The 18,355-nt window shown below is 57.3% G+C and overlaps 1 protein-coding gene across 10 annotated transcripts in view; it reads left to right on the top strand.

Annotated features, from left to right (window-relative positions):
• Positions 1-18,355, top strand: part of SLX9 (SLX9 ribosome biogenesis factor) — an 87,290-nt gene that overhangs the window by 28,951 nt on the left and 39,984 nt on the right. For 6 of the 10 annotated variants that reach the window (XR_013994821.1, XR_013994822.1, XR_013994824.1 and 3 more), the window contains exons 4-7: positions 668-818; positions 4,503-4,571; positions 5,770-6,015; positions 6,483-8,207. Coding sequence is in view for 1 of the 10 variants with exons in the window: in XM_081071403.1 (XP_080927529.1) it covers positions 668-818; positions 4,503-4,571; positions 5,770-5,893 (344 nt within the window). In the remaining 9 variants the exon portion in view is untranslated. Of the gene's footprint in view, positions 1-667; positions 819-4,502; positions 4,572-5,769; positions 6,041-6,482; positions 8,208-8,896; positions 10,690-11,586; positions 13,193-18,355 lie in introns of those variants that run through there. The other 4 variants (XR_013994827.1, XR_013994820.1, XR_013994823.1 and 1 more) reach the window with 4 other exon arrangements.

The raw sequence follows: 18,355 nt of genomic DNA on the forward strand, positions 1-18,355 counted from the left end.
TGGGCGTCGCCTCTGGCGGGGTTTGAGCCACTGGCCTGCCATGGCTCCCTGGGGAGGGAGGGCCTCTGTCCGAGATCTGCACACAAGCCAGAAGCCGGCATATTCCACGAGCCCCACTGTGGAAGTCACGCATTCATGTTTTATTAGCAGTTTTGAAATGAATACCTTTTAAAATGGAAATCAAATCATAAGCTGTGTGTTGTCCAGGGCCCAGGCTGCTGCCCCGACTACCGCCTCACCCCCTGGCACTTCCAGGCCCCCTTCCCTTCTGTGACACCCCCACAGCTCGGTCCCTCTGACCCGGTTCATGGTCAGGAGTCCGACTCCCGGCTTCTCCCCCGCTGTCACCTCCTGTCACCACCTCCTGCGGGGACTCTCCCAGCAGAGGAGGTGATACCCCCATCCACCTATGTGACTGTGGCTTCCCCTACCCCCCACGTGGCCAGGCCACCGGGCCCCAGTCCCTTTTCAGGAGGACAAGTCTCCATGCCTGCGGCTCCAGTCTCATCATCAAGCCTGTAATAAAAAGCCGACTTTGATCAGGCAGAAAATAGCTCAGAGCCAGCCCTCCTCCCAGCTTCCCGGCAGCTTGGAGGTGCCGGCAGGACAGAAAAGAGCGGCCTGCCCGCCCGTGAGGCCATCCCCTAACCCCATGCCCCTTCCTCAGAAATCGAAGCCATAAAGCTGGCCGAGCAGAAGCGCCAGGCGGAGCGGAGGCGGCGGGCCACCGTGGTTGTGGGGGACCTGCAGCCCCTGCGGGATGCCCTCCCCGAGCTGCTGGAACTGGAGGCTGGCACCCGGCGGCCGCACGCCAGAAGGTGAGTGTCCATCTTCAGCTGCCTGGAGAGCGACGGGGCTGCGACAGCCAGGACAGGGCTGGCTGCTTATCGCTGCAGCTGTTGCCTGTTTCCAGAGCTGAGGAGGGGCGGGCGGGCCAGGGCCAGCGAGCGCTTCAGCCGGTCCTGACACAGGAGAGACCCGGGCTCCCTGGCCGGAGCCTCAGCGGAGCAGGCAGTGGCTCTCCAGGGGGCGAGTGGCCGGGCCGGCATGGAAGTGCCAGGTGCCACACCACCGGCTTGCCTGGAGGGCACTGCCAAGTGGCAGCCACTGCCAACGCCACCCCTGGGTCTGTCCCCTCCCTCCCCGGAACCACACGTTTTTTGGGGCTCTTTCTGCTCCCTATGACGTGGTGCTGGAAGAAGCCCGGCCTGGCCCCCGGAGGCGGCTGGTTGGCAGGGGCTCGGGAAAGACTTGAGGACGTTTCTGGCTGCGTCGCCCGCCCTTCATGCTTTACTGTCGTCTCTCGTTTTGCTGTTGAAAAAAGTTCTTACCCACTGACTTTCCCTCTGAGGAGAGAGGGCCTGGGCCTCATCTTTTCACAGCCGGGATGGCGGAAACTTGCTCAGGCCACCACTGCAGAGCCAGATGGTCCCAGGTCGGGTCCTAAAGTGGGGACACCCAGGACATTGGGACCAGGCGAGGGGACACTGGAGTTGAGCCTGAGGTGCAGCTTCCATCCGGTTCTGGAACAGAAATGTGACTGGTCAGCTGTTCTTCCTGCTTCCAGTTCCTCATCTGAGCATGTGCTGGGGCCCGAGGGGAGATGGCCGCCCGAGCTGCTGAGCTTATTGGGGCTCAGAGGCGCTGGTGCGGGAAGGTTCCCAGCTGGCCCCTCAGCCACTGAGTCCCCATCTGACGGGGTCACCATCCCCACTCAGTGCGTCGGCTGTTTGTTTGATTAAATGTGCTTTTAGAATAGTTATGGATTCACAGGAAAGTGGCGGAGGCACTTCCCATGGCCTCACACTCGGTTTCCCTGAGTAACGCTTTATGTCATTGTGGTACCTGTGTCACAGTTAAGGGTCCAGTACTGACACATAAGTAACAAATGTGAGAACTGACTGACACTCTGGGGTATTTAGATGTTTTCAACGTACTGTCCTTGTTCTGTCAGCATCCCATCCAGGACACTACATGACATTTGGTCACCGTGTCCCCTTAGGGCTCCTTTGGGCTGTGACAGCTTCGCAGACTTTTTCCCCCCACCCTTTCTCCTGTGTCCCCCCCCACTCCAGTTCCAGCCCTTGTCTCTCAGTCTAGTTGTGGAGGACTCAGCTCCCTGGCCCGTGCTGGTGTCATGAGCTGTGCGCTCCCCCGGCTGAGGCGGTCGGTCGCCAGTTGTCAGTTAGCCGCTCACGATGGTTCACGGCAGCTCTCTCCGGCTGCCGGCCACTCACACTGGCCGCTCCTGGCAGCACAGCAGCCCGGGGCAGCTCATGCTGACCTCCGGCTGCTCACCCCAGCCCAGCTCCAGGGAGAGCCGTTGTTCACAATCTTAGCTGTAGAGGCGCAGCTCACAGCACCCATCGAACCCGCAACCTCGGCGTTGGGAACGCAGTGCTCCAACCACGTGAGCCACTGGGCCGGCCCCACAGTTTCTGAGACTTTTCTTGATGGCCTTGGTGACCTTGACCGTGGTGAGGAGGGCATTTTGTAGGATGTCCCTCCCCTGGGGTCAGCATGATGACTTCTCGTGATTGGACTGGGGACACGGGTTGCCGGGAGGGAGGCCATAGCGGTCACGTGCGTTCCCATCACACATCAAGGCTCCGTCTCATCACCATGACCATCCTTGGTGCTGACCGGGGCCCTAGCGGAGGGGAGTCTGTCCAGCCCCTCCACTCCACACCACTTTTCCCCCCGTCCTTTGTGGCCGGAGGTCACCCTGCACAGCCCACACCTAAGGGGATGGTGTGTCCCTCCCGGAGGACGGGGCGGCCACAGAAGGCACGTGGAACGTCTGCACGGAAGTTTCCTCTTCTCCTCACAGACTCGTCAGTCGTTCATTCACGTCTGTGTGACGCATGGATGTTGATTTTAGGCTCGGGGCTGGAATCCACCACGATGTGCTGAGGCTGGGCCTGCTCCAGCTCTGGCCGCTGGGAGCTCTTCCACGGGCTCCTGGCTCCCACACACCCAGGAGCCCGTTTTGGTTTGGAGCCCTTCCTTCCTCGCAGGCGGTGCCAGGTGCTCAGGGCTCATCGTGGGCATTTCCTGCGTTCAGTGTTTCTCCAGCGAGACGGGCTCCTTCTGTTGGGAGTGGCGTAAGAAAGCACGACCTGCGCTGCAGGAGAGGCGGCGTTTCTAGGTGCTCTCTGCCGACAAGTCAAGGACATACACATGTGCACACTCACCCGGGCATGTCCTGCCACGTCAGGACAGTTACAAGACCGTCCTCGCTTTGAACACCAGTTGCAAGTCTGGGGCTCCCAAACCATGCTTAGGCTTGCTAATTTTCCGGAAGGTTGCCACACTCGGTTATGGTTTATTAGGGCGGTACGATACAGATTAAAGACGGCTGGGGAGACATGCACAGGCGAGGGCCCAGGAGAGTCCTAGACTTGGAGCTGCCAGCCGCCCTCTCCCACATGTGACAGCGTGCGGGGATCTTGCCGAGCAGATCCCCAGGTGGACAGGCAGCGTGCTGGTGACGGGGGACAGGCAGGCTTCGCCTCAGTCCTTCCGTGCAGTCTCGTTTCCTGCTGAGCCTCCTGCTGACTCGCCCTGTGGAGCCTCTTCCCCATTTCACGAGGCAGCGGTCCCCATACCGCCACCTCTAGGAGCCCCTGGAGCAGGCCCCGCTTGTTTCTCACAGGAAGCCCTCTTTCTGGCTTTCTGCAGGGCAGCACTTAGAGCCAGGGAGGAAGTTGTGCCCTACAGGAGGGTTCATGCCACGGGGGTGTTTTAAAGCACGCATATCCACCCAACTTGGCCCTGCGGCCAGAACCAGACCAGACGCTCTGAGGGCGTCAGTCCAGCCCGGGGCTCTCCAGCCGGGAGATAAGCCCGAGCCCAGACCTGCCTGGACAGTGGGGGTGGACGGTTGGCTCTGGCGTGTCAAAGCCCCAGTGCCTGCCACTGGGTCATGGGCGAGTCACCGGCCTGGTGGTGTGCAGTGTCCTTAATTCGTGGGAAGCCCGCCTGTCGTTCCCCTTGTAATAAGTGGGACTGGAGGTCCATGGTCGCTGCCTTTGGGGCAGGCCGTGCTGGACCCTGTTCTGACTTTCACCTGCTGGGGGCGCCGGCCAGAGGGAGGGAGTCCTGAGCCCAGTTCTGCAAACATGGGCCCGGGGAGAGTTGTGGGTGGTGGGCAAGGGACTCATGTCCAGATGGGCACAGGGGTGGGGTCAGTGTGGGAGGAGCGGAGTGCAGTGTCCTGGAGGGACAGTCGGGACCATGTCAGGCTGAGCCAGGGTGAAGGGAAAGTCCTGGGTGGGCCAGACTGCCTTTCATGCCTGTTTTAAAAGAAGCATGAATTAAAGATGAGGCCTCCTGGTGTTTTCTCTGGCCCCATTGGTCCCTCTCCCTGAGAGGCCACCTGCCCTCCCAGAGTCATGCTGGTCCTGTGGGATCCGAGAGCCCTGTGTGGGTCCCGACCTCAGAGCGCGCTCCTGGAAGTTACGGGTAAAACGTGAGCGTCCTGACACCGTCTCTGTCCACAGCAGGGCGAGCAGCGTGCCCCGGCCTGCCGAGCTGAGCCGCATGAAAGCCACACAGAGGCTCCAGCTCCTGTGAGTACCGCCCTGTCACCAGTGAGGCTTGGCGCTCCCCCCACCCCACCCCACTCCCCTCGGGCCAGCTCTGGGCACAGCCTGTGTCCAGTGGGGCCAGGAAGCCGCTTTCTTGGGGCGGTGAGGGGAACCACTGCCGCCAGCTGTCCAGGACTGCCCTCAGGCCCAGGTCCTCGTCAGGGCCCCCACCTTTTGGCTGTCAGGTTGTCCCCAGTAACAGGGAAGTGGGGGCCCAGTGTGGCCTGGCCTCGCCCACGGTCACGTGCACGCAGGCAGAGCCCGGGCTGGGCCTCCACCCCACCCTGCCCCGCGGCCAGGCTGTCCTGCCACACGGGCCCACCTGGGCCTGTCCCAGAGCTGTGGCAGGTTTCAGGAGCAGAGGTGTCATCCCGTGGGGCCCCTGGCAGGGGCACCAGTGGCCATGGCTGGGCTTTAGGGCCTGGTTAGCCTCAGCCAGCCCCAGTGCTTCCAGAAGGCGGCATGACCATGCCCACTCCCAATGGCTGGTCGGCTATAGAGACAGGTGTGCAGAGAACAGTGGCCAGCACCATGACTCGGGGCCCCCAGCTGGAGGAAGGGTGCACCTCCCGTCTCCACTGGGACACCCACACCTGTGCTTGGGCTACATGGCGGCCCTTTGTGAGCAGAGCCACCGGGCTGTAGGGCGCACAGCTCTTGGCTCCTCTGTCCAGGCTGTTTGGGCAGCGCTGGGGGGAGGGCGCCTGTTACCCCAGGCCGTGCGTCTGCAACCATGTGTCTGCAGGACTCGTGCAGGCTGCTGCCTCCCCACGTTTGGCAGGCTCTCACCTTTGATAAGCTGGGGACGGGGGCTGGGGTGCCAGCACCCCTCAAACCCATGGTGGCGCAGTGTAACCGTGAGGAGACCCCAGGGCAGCCTCTCCCCTCTTGCCTGAAGCCCTCAGGCCCGCTCAGACCCTCTGCCACGACCCAGCAAGGCTGCATGCCCTTCTCCAGAAGCTCGGGGCAATTTCACAGGCCGGGCTGCCTGTCTCAGGCCCCGCTCCTCGTCCAGCCCTTTGCCGGGACCCCTACCTGTGGTGACCCCTGGCCTGTTCTGTCTACTCCACTGTCCAGCTGAGGTGCTGGGGCTGGGGTGGCAGAGCCAAGGTGGGTCCTAGGTGCTGAATGCTTCCTGCCAGGGGTGTGGGGTCTGCTGACTTTTAACCTTGACTTTCAGCGAGGAAGAAAGGACCCGCTTTCAGGAGCTGCTGGCCAGTCCGATCTACAGAGCCAGTCCCCTGCTGGCCATTGGGCAGCAGCTGGCCCAGCGGATGCAGCTGGATGGTGGCGGCCTGCGCTGAGCTGGCCTGGGCGTGCCGTGAGCACCCAGGGTACACAAGGAGCCAGAGGCCCGGCTGCCTGCCATGTCCCTGAGCCGGACTCTCCACTTGTTGGCTGCTGGGTGGCACAGAGCCCCGTGAGGGTAAATAAACACCGTGTGAGCTCGCAGTGCTGCGCGCCTGCTTGTGCCCCGGCCGTCCGTGGCGCAGGGCGCCTGTTAGGAGCCCCGGGCGGGGGGTGGAGCAGCAGGAATGTGAACTTAAACCCTCGGTCTGAGGATGGGGGGTGGGTGCCCTTCCCAGGCCCCCGGGAGTGGGAATGTGCGGGTCCTCGTCCTGCGGCTCAGAGGCCAGGGCCCCCAGCAGGGACTCTGGGCCTGGCGAGGGCTCCACACTGACCACTCATCAGTGTCGGGGCTGAGCCTGGACACCCAGCACTTGTTCATGGGGCATCGCATCAGTGCGTCCAGGTGTGGGGCCCTCCAGGCCTCTGGGCTGCCGCGATGTGAGCCCCCCGTCCCCCTGAGGCTGTCCAGGAGTGGGTGGCTGAGCAGAATTGGAGCCGGAGTTCCCTGCCCTCACTGGGCACCCTGGCCCCTGCCCTGGACAGGGACAGATGCGGCATCTACACACAGACACGTCGCAGGAACTGGGAAGGGACAGATGGGACCATGGAGGCTGCAGGTCCATTTGCAGAGGAGCTGACCTCTGGCCGTGGGGACTGGGCCATGGCCAGAGGTCAGCACAGCGGTTTAGCCAGCACTGCCAGCACCTGCGCGACGTAGGCTGTCACCCTCAGCACAGATGGAGTCTCCGTAGGAGAGAAGCAGTTTACAAAGAAGAGTTTGTGACGAGCCTGTTTCTGCAGTAAGACAGGCGCCGGAAAAGACGGCAGGCTGTGCCTGGAGCGGGTACCAGCTGCTCCGCTGCGGCCGTCAGGCGCGCTGTAGCGGCTGAGTTGCTGGTACTGGCTGTGTGTTTGAAGAGAAGCCCCTCTCCTCAGGTCCTCCATGCCTCCAGGCTGACCGTGGCCGGCATGGCTCGGCCCCTCTTCTCGTGGCTGCTCCGTCGGGGCTGTCACTTCTGCCTGGGAGCCGGGACCTGCTTGTCGGCGCCTGCGGTCAGCACCAACTGTGTCGTAGAGGGTGGCCCTGTCGGAGAGGGACAGATGGGGAGGCCATGGGAGGAGGAAGGACCGATGGCCTTGTCACGAGGAGGCACCCCACTGACGAGGACCTCAGAACCCGCCCCAAGAAAGTGACCTGAGAAGCTGCAAACGTGGGGATGTCACCCCAGGGCAGAGAACCTGGGCCCAGTGGTGGCTGCTGCTCAGACGAGCTGGGGTTACAACTGGCAAATGCAGGGCTGAGGCAGGCGGCACGTCCCAGAGCCAATCCCGAAGTTACAGGATGTCTTCCTGAGGCCACAGCCGCAGGCACGTTGGAGACGCCACGTGAGCGGGGAGGGGAGTGCTGTGGCCGTCTCCACCCTGGCATGTGTGCCTCCTCACCTCTGAATGAGCACAGGTCTTGACCGGAAGTTACGCTCCAACCCTGGAGGCCTCGGTAGGCCGACCTCAGGCGCACAGCACAGGAAGGCCTCTTCTCAGGCCGGGCCGGAGGCCAGGGGCTCCACACACTGGTCCTTGTCCTTGAGCAGGACGGGGCTGCCTGCTGGCTCTTTCCTCAGGCTCATCTCCGAAGGTTTCCTGGTGGGGAGGCCGAGGGACGGTGACCTCCCCAGCAAACTTCCTAAAGACCCCTGCCGTGCTCCCACGGCCCACCGGGATCTGCCTCCGCCTAAGCAGCCCCCTGTCCCGCTTGGGGCCCTGGTTGCCGTGTCCACAGTCCACTCTCCTGGTAGCATGTGTGTCAGTTACCGGTGGCCGTGACAGTGCTGTGTAACCAACACTCCACACGCTCATGGCCGGGCAGCCCCACGCCTGGACCAGGCCTGATCATCTCGGCTGTCTCAGCCACTGACTGTTTCCTGGGTAACGTCACCACACATGGGGGCACTAAGCACAGAAGGAAACGGAAGTCTGCTCAGTGTCTGCCTGCTCCCTCAGAGCTCTGGTCCCTCCTATTCAACTTCTGTGGTTTGCTAGGAACCCTGGTGTCCCGTGGCCCATGCGTGCCTCACCCCTTCCCCTGCCTCCGTCGTCACGTGAGGACACCAGTCGTTGGCTTTGGGCCACTGTTCTCCAGTCTTAACTAATTCCACTTGCAAAGACCCGTTTTAAGGACAGTGACACCCTGAGGCTCCAGGTTCCCGAGGATGGTGAAGACTTCTTGGTCTGGGATGGGCCGGCACGAGGAGGTTTAGAAGCTCCCAGGTGAGTGGAAGGCACGTCCAGAGCCACCAGCACTGAGAAGTGGGGCGGGAAGCTGGGAGCCGGAGCCAGGAAGAGGTGGGGCTGGGCTGTGGCCGAGCAGGGCACTGGGAGTGGGGCACTGACAGCTGGAGGAGGGGACCGGAAGGCGTGGGCCGCAGAGGGCTTGGGGAGGGTCGTGGGGCGGCGCCTGTGACGCTGCAGGTGTGCTGCCCCTCCCACACGTCGGGCACCTCAGCCGAGCCCCAGGCCAGGGCCCTGCAGCTCGGTGTGCGTCCCCAGCCCCCAGCAGGTCTGCTCCTGGCCCGCACTGCGTTCCTGGTTCCCGTTCGTTCCGCCGCTCCTTCCTTTCCCATGAGGCCGGGAGCTCCCACGGGTGGATTGGCTTCACGCTGTTGTGTCGTGTCAGCCAATCCAGGACGGGGTGGGGTGACGTATGGATGGCGTGAGCCCAGGCCAGGCCAAGCTGGAGAGGGCCGGCCTCGTGTGTGCAGTGTGCAGGGCAGAAGCCCCAGCAAACCCCCACCCCCTTCCTGCTGGCCCCCCTGGAGGTGGGGTTCAGGGCGGAGTTAGGGGAGCAGGGCCCGTGGGGTCCTCTGTGAGGGGCACAGTCACTGGCTACTAGAGGCGGAGCTCTGGCTGGTGTGGGTCCCTCCCTCGGACGCCTGGGTGACTGGAGCTTTCTGTGACAGGGCCGCAGCCACCAGGGCCCTGAGACCACCACGCCCTGCCCTCATCCCTCACGGGATTCAGACTCCATTTGTGCTGCACGCTGGGCATCACCATGTTTGTCTCAGACAGAGAGGATGGGCGGCGCCCAGCAGCGTCCTGTGCCACCTGAAGCCAAGTGCTGCTGACGTGCTGGGTTCCCTGACTATACGTTGTTATGTAACTAACAGCAGCCGTGTGCTTCTGGAATGTTCCTTGTGCAGGCAACCTGGGCTGAGGCCATTGTGTTAAGATGTGGGGCCCAGCCCCTCCATGCCTCCATGGGTTCTTACGGCCGTAACTGGGTTTTCCAGGCTTGGGGAGACGCAGGACACCCCATTCCTGGGGCAGCTGGTCCCCTCTCCTGGACCTGAGGCAGAGGGTCTGTGTGGAGAAAGAACTTATTCTTTTTAAGTCAAAGAGACTCAATGAAACTGCATTTTTCTTCTAAAGATTTTTAAAGAATGTAGATGAAAATGATAATTACATCTTTCTTAAGACTAGAGAAATTCTAATTGTAAGATTCTTGGTACAGAATCAGTGATTACTTGTGTTTCTGAATCTGTTTCTTCTAGTGCCAGAGGCACCCAGGCCATGGGGTCTCCATGGGGTCTCCCGACAGGCCTGGAGCTTGTCCCTACCTGACGAGGCCCTGGCCAGACCTTGTCTCCGGAGGGCGATGCCCCTGAGAGAGGCAGAGCGGTGGCCGGGCACTGCGGGCAGCCAGGTGCTTTTCCTGAGGACATCCTCAGAGCTTCCTGCTGCCCTGTGACCTGCGCCCTGCGTCAGGTCAGCCCCCGAGAGGCCCAGCACAGCACTGGGTGCTCTAGAGGAGCGGCCCCGGACACGTTCGGCGTCTGGGCTTCCAGCACATGGCCATCACTCCCACTCAGCGTCTCCTGGGCTGGGGAGCAGATTCTAATTACAGAGCGCTGTTTCATTAGGGAGCCCGCACCCGTCAGCCCTCTGGCTGCAGGCCTCCTGTGGGACGAGCAGCCTTCCTTGTTCCTCCTGCAGGTGCCCTGGCCTGGCACACCGGTGTCCCCACCCCACCCCACGGGCCAGTGTGCCTTCGTCCTCTGGCCTCGTCCCGGGCAGGAGCCCCTCCAGTTCGGTCTCATTTGTTGCCTCCTGGGGTGGGGGCAGCGGGGAGCTGGGCCTTCTAACTGGGTCTCAGTGGTTCCAGGATCACATGCTGTCCCTGCTTGTGTCTTTTGTCCGATGAGAAGACATTTTATGGCCAAAAGGGATGACAACCCAGTTCCCCCTCCCTGGCCTGGGGAGGGTTCGAATGTGGGCTCAGCTTAGTGTTCTCCAGACCGTGTCCGTGTGTCAGCCAGGGCTGCTCCGGGCCAGGGTACCTGACCACAGACCCCCAGAAAGCAGACCCTTCACCCATAAGGACACCTTCCTTGTCCAAAAATAGTCCTTTGCTCCTCAAATTCAAAATACAGCCTCCGTGGTATTTTTCAGCTCTTTATTATACAAATGTCGGGCACATGGAAGTGCGTTTAGGGCAGCCCCACGTGTGCGCTGCCAGCTGCAGCCCCAGGCCTGCCCAGGAGACCCAGGGACTGTGCCGTGTCGCCTGTGAGTGCTCCCACGGCGCCCGGAGGGTGACTGCAAAGCCAGCAGCAGCGCAGATGGTGAGCGGCAGTGTGTCCACCGCTCTCCTCCCCCACGCCGCGTCTGTCCCGTTTGCTGGGCGGTCTGTTGGGGTCACTTCACCGCGTCTGGTCACGTGGAGCCTTTGCCGCCTTGGACCATCGTCGGTCAGGTGCACAGCAGCTCACGCGCCTCATTAGAGGTTTAGAGGTTTAGGAGTTGCTTCTGAAACGCTGCATTTTGTCCTGTAATGATGTGAAGTGTGACGTGGCACCAAAGTGTCAGGCCTGCCACCTAACCTGCAACCTGTCAATAGGTGCTGCACGGCTCGGGGGGAAGGTTTGTCCTGTTCTGCGTTTGCGTATAAGCGTTGTGCCTGTAGGGAATGCTTGGCTTTGCCCCGAGCGCTGGGGCGGCCAGAGAAGCAGGGTCCACCCTGTGCCCTGCCTGGGGTCCTGGCCAGTCACGTGGGCCCTGCATCCTTGGTTTGTGTAGATGAGGAAAAGTAACCCCACAGCTGGATGAGAGACTTGGGTTGGTGATGTCCCCACTGTCCTGCTGCCCAAGGCTACCTCACATCCTTACACCAGCTCAGTGGGAATCCTGGGGCATTAGGGGGGCCACGCAGCCTAAACCCCAGATAGGAATGATTGGAGAGAGTCGTCCTGGGAGTAAATGGGGGAGAACGTGGGGGCGAGGGAGGGAAGGGACAGCACCCTGGGAAGGGTGGCTCCTGTGGGGCTACGCTAATGGCTGCCCTGAGGGGATCAGAGGACCCGAGGCGGCCACATGGTCGCCCCTCTCCTGCTCCTGCACTCAGAGACCCCGGCTCAGACAAGGGCTGTGTTCCATGATGCTGACTCATGGCCCTGGGGAGCACATAAGCTGTGGTGCGTGTGTGCACGTGTGTGCGCCTGCACACGGATTCCCATGCACGTGGTCATGTTCAGTCCCATATCTGCATGTGTTTATATGCCTGTGTGCCTGTGCGTATGTGTGTGTGTGCACGCGTGCTTTCAGGGCCAGCTCACACATCCAGTCGGTACAAGGCAGCGTTTGCATTCAGCAGGGCCTCATTCCTAACGCTGGAGCACGTCCATCAAGGAGAGATGTTGAATTTTGTGGAATTCCTCTTGGATCCTGTTGAGAAAGTCTTGTGTTCTGTTATTTTTCCTGCTGGGGGGTGAACGATGTGATTAATTTTCCACGTGCTGCAAGGCTTGGCATTCCTGGGCTCGTGGCAGTCTGCATCCTCTGTTCCCCTGGGGTCAGGCACAGCCATGGACTTGACCTGCCCCCAGGTGTACATGGACATGACACGTGACACTTTGGGGAAGCCCCCAGAGCTCGTGTGGTGACCGGCAGTGCTGCAGCCTGGTCCTGGCATGAGGACCCCACGGAGCAGAGCCCCTGCCCACTCACACTGGGCTGTGTGGGCAAAATGTCCCCCGAGGCTGTGGGAGCCATGTACCGGGAAGTTAGTTACAGCAGCAGAGCCCCGCCGTGCTGATGGACACACGACCTAGGGCCCCACTGAGAAGATGGAAGAGTAGAAACAAGTCAGGAGAAGTGCCATCAGCAAGTCAGGCCAGAACAATTGAGAAACGAGGACTTTGCAAGAAATGGCAAGTCAGGCTTGCCTCTGGGGAGTAACAGCCAAAGAGCCTGCCACTGAGGTTTCTGCCCTGAGAAGGCAGCTCACAGACAGGTGCCTGCGTGCAGGGGCCACGTGCAGGGGCATGGGGCAGACACCACACTGCTGCACGGGTGACGTGGCGTCTGCCATTCCCGGTGTAGCCAGAGGTGCCCCTCTCGGGCACACAAGGCCAGTGGACAACTCGGGAGAGACACGGGTGCTCTCGAGAGTGGCTCTGTGGACCCAGAGGAAGTATCGCCGCTCGACAGCCGAGCTGGAAGCGACGAGTGCCGAAGATGCTACTCAGTGAGGCTTCTGGGCGGCGGCCAGAGACGCACTTGGAGGAAACTTACATCTTAAATGTTTTCATTATACACAAGAGAGAATAAATAATACGTGAGCCAAGGATTCGGTTCCAGACCGTAGAGAAGATAAATGAGAGAAAGCCCGAAGCCCAAGGAAGCAGGAGGAGCATGTGAGAAAAAGACGAAGGAAGTGGCAGGTCTGGCGCACAGGAAACAGTACAGTTTGGATCTCAACGTCCCCTGGGAGTTGCTTGTGCAGGAATCTGGTGACCTGGTCTTTGTGACCCGGGCAGCTGTCAGGAAAGTGCGTCATCCCTGCCCTGCCAGGACCAGCCTGGGGCCCAATGACCACAGGCTGCCAGCCGGGCAGTCCCTCTGTGCCTCACCCAGCCCTCGTACAAGGGGACAGTGACAGGCTCTGCAGATGTCCCTAGTTACACAGCATGGACTTGCTGCCATCGACATGCCCGAGGATCCCCAGTGGGACTATGGGCCAGGGAAGTGCCACGTGCACCATCATCCAGGGCCAGCTGGGGCGGGGGCCCAAGATTGCCCACCACAGCCATGTCAGGGCGAGTCCTGGGACCCTGCCTCCTCTGTCCTGTCCAGGAGGGCTGAGCACGTGTCCGTTGTGCAGGGGCCTCAGGAGTGCACAGGCCACACAGCAGCCACTAAGACACGGCCCCAGCCCTGAGAATGACACTTGTTCAGCTAAGCACACCCCTCCGCTATACAAAGCAGGGATTCTGGAGTGTCACTGTAACATGGCTGAGGCCCCACGTCGCACCTGGGGCTCCTCTCCCAGCTGGACAGATGGCCTCAGCACAGCCACCTACATGCAGCTCAAGGGCCTCTAGCAGAAAGACAAACAGCTGCCCGGGGCGAAGGGAAAGTTGTTTAGATGAAACTAAAACAGGCTGTCGTCCCTCCGGCAGTTCTGGGCAGAGCTCAGCCTTGTAACAACACTGGTCCTGTCTCCACCGTGCGCACCTCGAGAAGCTTGAGTGTGACCTCATCCTGGGGATGTCACATTCCATGAGCCTTGTGAGTATTTGTGCTGTCATTCAGGACACAACTCCATGTGCACTGAGTTCCAAAGGCTGCTGCAGTCACCGCTGACCGTGGGGCCAAAAGGGGGTGACATGCGGTTAGGACCGTGACCCACGCCAGGCTCTGGGCTGAAGGCTGTGCTCATGTTATCTCCTGGAACCGTCCCAGCCCCACAGAGGAGGTGCCATTCCTGCTCCGTGTCACAGATGAGGAAACAGGGCCAGGGAGGCCGGGTGTCCTCACCCAGGGAGTACAGCCTGAGGCCCAGGTCACCAGCTCACAAGAGCCAGCCGTGAGCCTCCAACTTGCCCCCGGTTTTGGCCTGTGTCCCCAAGGTTGTGGGCTGTGGTGTGGGAGGGCTCGGGGCACGTGGGAACAGGAGGAAAAAGTGGGGGCAGCTGTCAAGTATGGCAGGTCAGTGATGGAGGTGTTTGCCAGTGTAGCCTGCATTCCTGCACGTTTGAAACAGTTCCCATTTGACTTCCATTTATGAGGCTCCATTAACCACTTACATTTCTGCCCAATTATTTGTTAGCCCCTATTTCCACAAGTGCCCCGTGGTGCTCAGACTGGGGGCACGTGCATATGGGGCATGTGTGTGCACCTGTGTACACGTGTGTGCACACATGCATACGTGTGCCCTTGTGTGCATGTGTACGTGCGCAGATGGGACGCTCTTCTTCCTGAACTTGAACTCCTGGCCCAAGGCGTCCACTTCCTTGAGGGGTGATAGCCCACAGAGGGAGCATCTGCAGCAGGTTGGTGGCAGGAAGCCTAGTGTGTCCTTCCTGAGAGGATCCCCGTTTCCTCCATCTCCCCGTTCAGAGCCAGGCCTCGACCTGGAGGACGGAGCGCAATGGCATCTCCCTTCTGCCTCAGGCTGGGGGCCCACAGCCTCTGCTGGGCAGGCCAGGGCACAGCCTGTCTGATCACATGGTGTTTCCAAGAGCCAGTTAACACATTTTCTGGGAAGCAGCAGGAACAGCTCGTCTCCCAGGAGAGGAAGGAAAACAAAAAGCTGCTGGCTTTTTGTTTTGGCCACCTGGGTGACAGGCCCAGGCTTGGCAGCTGGCACGTGGGAGGGCAGCCTGCAGACCCGGGGCTGCTACCTGGGCACCAAGAGCCTAACCCCCTGGCGAGGCCCAGAAACAGGTGGGCCGGCGCCTGGCTCCGCTCTGGGATCCACCAGCCTGTCCCCTGGGGCCAGAGGAAGACAGGGCAGGGATCCGAGATGACACGTGGAAATAGGTGTCCGGGGACAGGGTCTGGTCAGGGCTGGGGGCCATGCGATGCACCCAGAGGGCGTGCAGGTTCTGGTGGGGACCCTTTTAATTACACTTACTGTCTTTTAAAAAAAGCAACTCTTGGGGAATTTTTAAAAATTGGGGTATAATTTACCAATCTTAAAATTCACCTTAAAGTGTACAGTTAGGTGTCAGTTAGTACCTTCACATAGTTGTGCAACCATCACCGCTATCTCCTTCCAGAAGTTTTTCATCGCCTCAAACAAGCCCTGTACCTATTAGCAATCCCTCCCCATAGCCCCTCAACCACGAACCTACCCCGTCTCTATGGACTTCTCAATTCTGGACGTTTCATATGCATGGAGTCATCTAGCATAGGATCTTTTGTGTGTAGCTTCTTGCACTTAGCGTACAGCTTTCAGGCTCGTCATGTTGTGGCGTGTGTCAGTACGTTCCTTTTCATGGCTGGGTGACATTCCATTGTATGAATAGATCACATTTTGTTTATCCATTTATCAATTGATGGTACTGACTGTAAACAGATAGATATTTCTCCAGCAAAATGGGTTTATTTGGGACTATAAAGAATCCCAACTTAAGATGTGACCTAATGGCGAACCATGCCAAGTCCCAAGAACAAAGGGGAGGGACCTTTTTATAGAGGAAAGAGGGAGTTTAGAAGGGCCTTTGTCATCAAAGAGTCCATTGGAGGAAACTGGGAGTCCCTCTGAAGTGCAGTGGCTTTCCGTTGGCTGAGTGGTTGCTGGGCAAGGCGACGACCCTCTTTCCCCGTGGAGTAACAGAGTAGAGAAACTTCCTGTTGGAGAAGGAGAGCAGGTCTCTTCCTGTTTGGGGTAATCGATGCAGAATAGTAGGGCGTGGGAGCCCCTCGTACGGCTTCTACCAGCACCAGTTTACGTGAGGTTTCTGATTATCAGTCTTCACAATGCACATTTGTGTGGTTTTCACCTTTTCATTATTATGAGTAGTTCTGCAACAAACATTCACGTTCAAGGTTTTGTGTGGACGTACGTTTTCATTCTCTTGGGTATATGCCTTAGAGTGGAATTGTTGGGTCATATGGTAACTATGTACAACTATTTGAGGTTACAAACGGAAAAGGACATTTACATCGTTTTTTATACATATTTACCTCTAGGGTTACCTTTCTCGGTACTCTTCGTTTTTTCATGTTGATTCCAGTTACCATGTAGTGTCCTTTCAACCTAAAGGCCTCTCTTTAGTATTTCTTGCAGAGAAGGTTTGCTAGTGATGAGTTCTCAGATTTTGTTTATTTTTGTTCATTTTGTTAAAGTTTTTATATAGTTTGATATTTAAAATATAAATAAAGTGACTATTATTTTGTAATTTATTTTTCATAATTTCTTTTTCATTTTTGAAGGACAGCATCAGGTATATAGAATTCTTGGTTGACAGTCTTTATCTGTCAGCACTTTCAGCTGCCTTCTGGCCTCTATGGTTTCTGATGAGAAATCAGTGTTTGGTTATATTCAGGAGCCCTTGTATGTGACAAGTCACTTCCTTCTTGCTACTTTAAGATCTCTCTGTCTTTGACTTTTCAGTTTGATTACAATGTGTCCAGGTGTGGGTCAATTTGAGTTTATCCTTCTTGGAGTTTGTTGAGCTTCTGCAATGTGTAGGTCCATATTTTTCATCAAATTTGGGGAGTTTTTGGCCATTATTTTTTCAAATATTCTCTCTGCTCCTTTTTCTCTCTATTTCTGGGACCCCCAATTTGTGTATTTTGGTATGCTTGATTTTATTCCACAGCTCTGCTCATTTTTCTTCATTCTGTTTTTATTCTGTTCCTCAAACTGGATAGGCCAACCTATTTTCAAGTTTGCTGATTCTTTCTTCTGCATGCTCAGATCTGCTAGTGAGCCCCCAGTGAATTTCTTTACATGAGTTATTGTACTTTTTAACTCCAGACCTTCTTTTTGGTTCTTTTTATAACTTCTAACTCTTGATATTCCCTATTTGGTGATACATTGTTCTCATACTTTCTTTTAGTTCTTTACACATAGTTTCCTTCACTTCTTTGAACATATTTCAAATAGCTGATTAAAGTCTTTGTTTAGTAAGTTTAATGTCTGTGCTGCCCCGGGGACAGCTTCTATTGATTAATTTTTTTCTTGTATATGGGACATACTTCCTTGTTTCTTTGCATATCTGTATTTTTAAAAAACTAGACGCTGTAAGTGTGATAATGTGGCAACTCTTGGAAATCAGATTCTCTCCCCTCTTCAAGGTTTATTGTTATTGCTATTTGTTGTTTTGTTGTTTAGTGATTTTCTGAACTAATACTATGATTATTCGTCATGTATTCTTTGTCATGCATGGTCACTGAAGGCTTTCCTCGGTTAGCTTAGTGGTCAGCTAATGGTTGCACAGAGATTTCCTTAAGTTCCTGGAAGCAATAAGTCTCTGTCTTTGCACCTTCAGCATTCAGCTGGCAGTTGACAACTGACAGCTCTGCCTTAGCTCTCACTTTCTGCCTAGAGATTAGCCAGAGTTGAGAGCTCAGGGTCTCCAGGTCTTTACTGAGCATGTGCCTTCAAGGTTCCCAGAAGATGTAGGAGCTTTCCAATCTCCCCTGTAGATATCTCAGTCCCCAGCTTTTCCTTTAAAGCTTGTTTGTTAGCCTATTTTTTTTGTCCCAACTGTTATCCACTGCTTCAGGCAGCTGCACTGTTGAACTGTTGCCTCTGATTTTTAAAAAACAAATGCTCTTGGGGAAATGGAAATTCTTACTGGGTAGCTGAGTCAAGGCAGATGAAAACAGACTTGCAAGTGGGGTCTCCAGGGAGTATCACACAAGTCAGATAATGACAGTATTCTGGGGGTGGGGCTTTAAGAGGGCACCACCGCCATTCTGCCCCCTCCAGTGGCTGCCAGGCTGTCAGTCTTCAAGGCTACTGTGCCGATGGGGTTGGCAGATGGAAGTGGGGCATGTTAAAAGCCACAAAGCTCGCTATTACCAAGAATCTGCTGTTTTTCTTGGATAAACATTTCTCATTTCAAGTCTTTGGTTAATTTCCAGAGCTGTGGAAAAGTTGATTCTGCCCAGTTTTTCCAGTGTTCTCATTGCTTTTGTGGGTTAGAGCCTCTTCGGATCTTCTTATTCTGCCATCTTACTGCTGCAATTATTTAGAATTTTAAAAACAGCTTTACAAATGTAAAAGTGACACAATAAACTACACATATTTAAAGTGCACAATTTGACAGGTTTTGATATATGCATATACCTATGAAACCATCACCACGATCAAAATCATGATACATGCACCCCCCCAGCTCTCCCGGTGCCCTCTGCACCACCTGCCGTCTCCAGGCAACCGCTGACCTGCTCTCTGTCGCTGTGGGTTAGTGTGCATGGTCTGCAGTCTCACGTGAGTGGAATCATTGCCTCCCAGCATCATTACTTTGAGATCCATGGATGTTGCTGTGTGAATCGAGGTTTCATTTCTTTTTATTGGTGATTAGAATTCTGTTAGATGGACGTACCGTAGTCTCTTTATCCATTGCCCTATTGGTGGACATTTGGGTTGCTTCTAGTTTTGGGCTATTATAGACAAAATTGCT

The sequence above is a fragment of the Rhinolophus hipposideros genome, assembly GCF_964194185.1.
Source record: "Rhinolophus hipposideros genome assembly, chromosome: 2".
Classification (NCBI taxonomy): Eukaryota; Metazoa; Chordata; class Mammalia; order Chiroptera; family Rhinolophidae; genus Rhinolophus; species Rhinolophus hipposideros.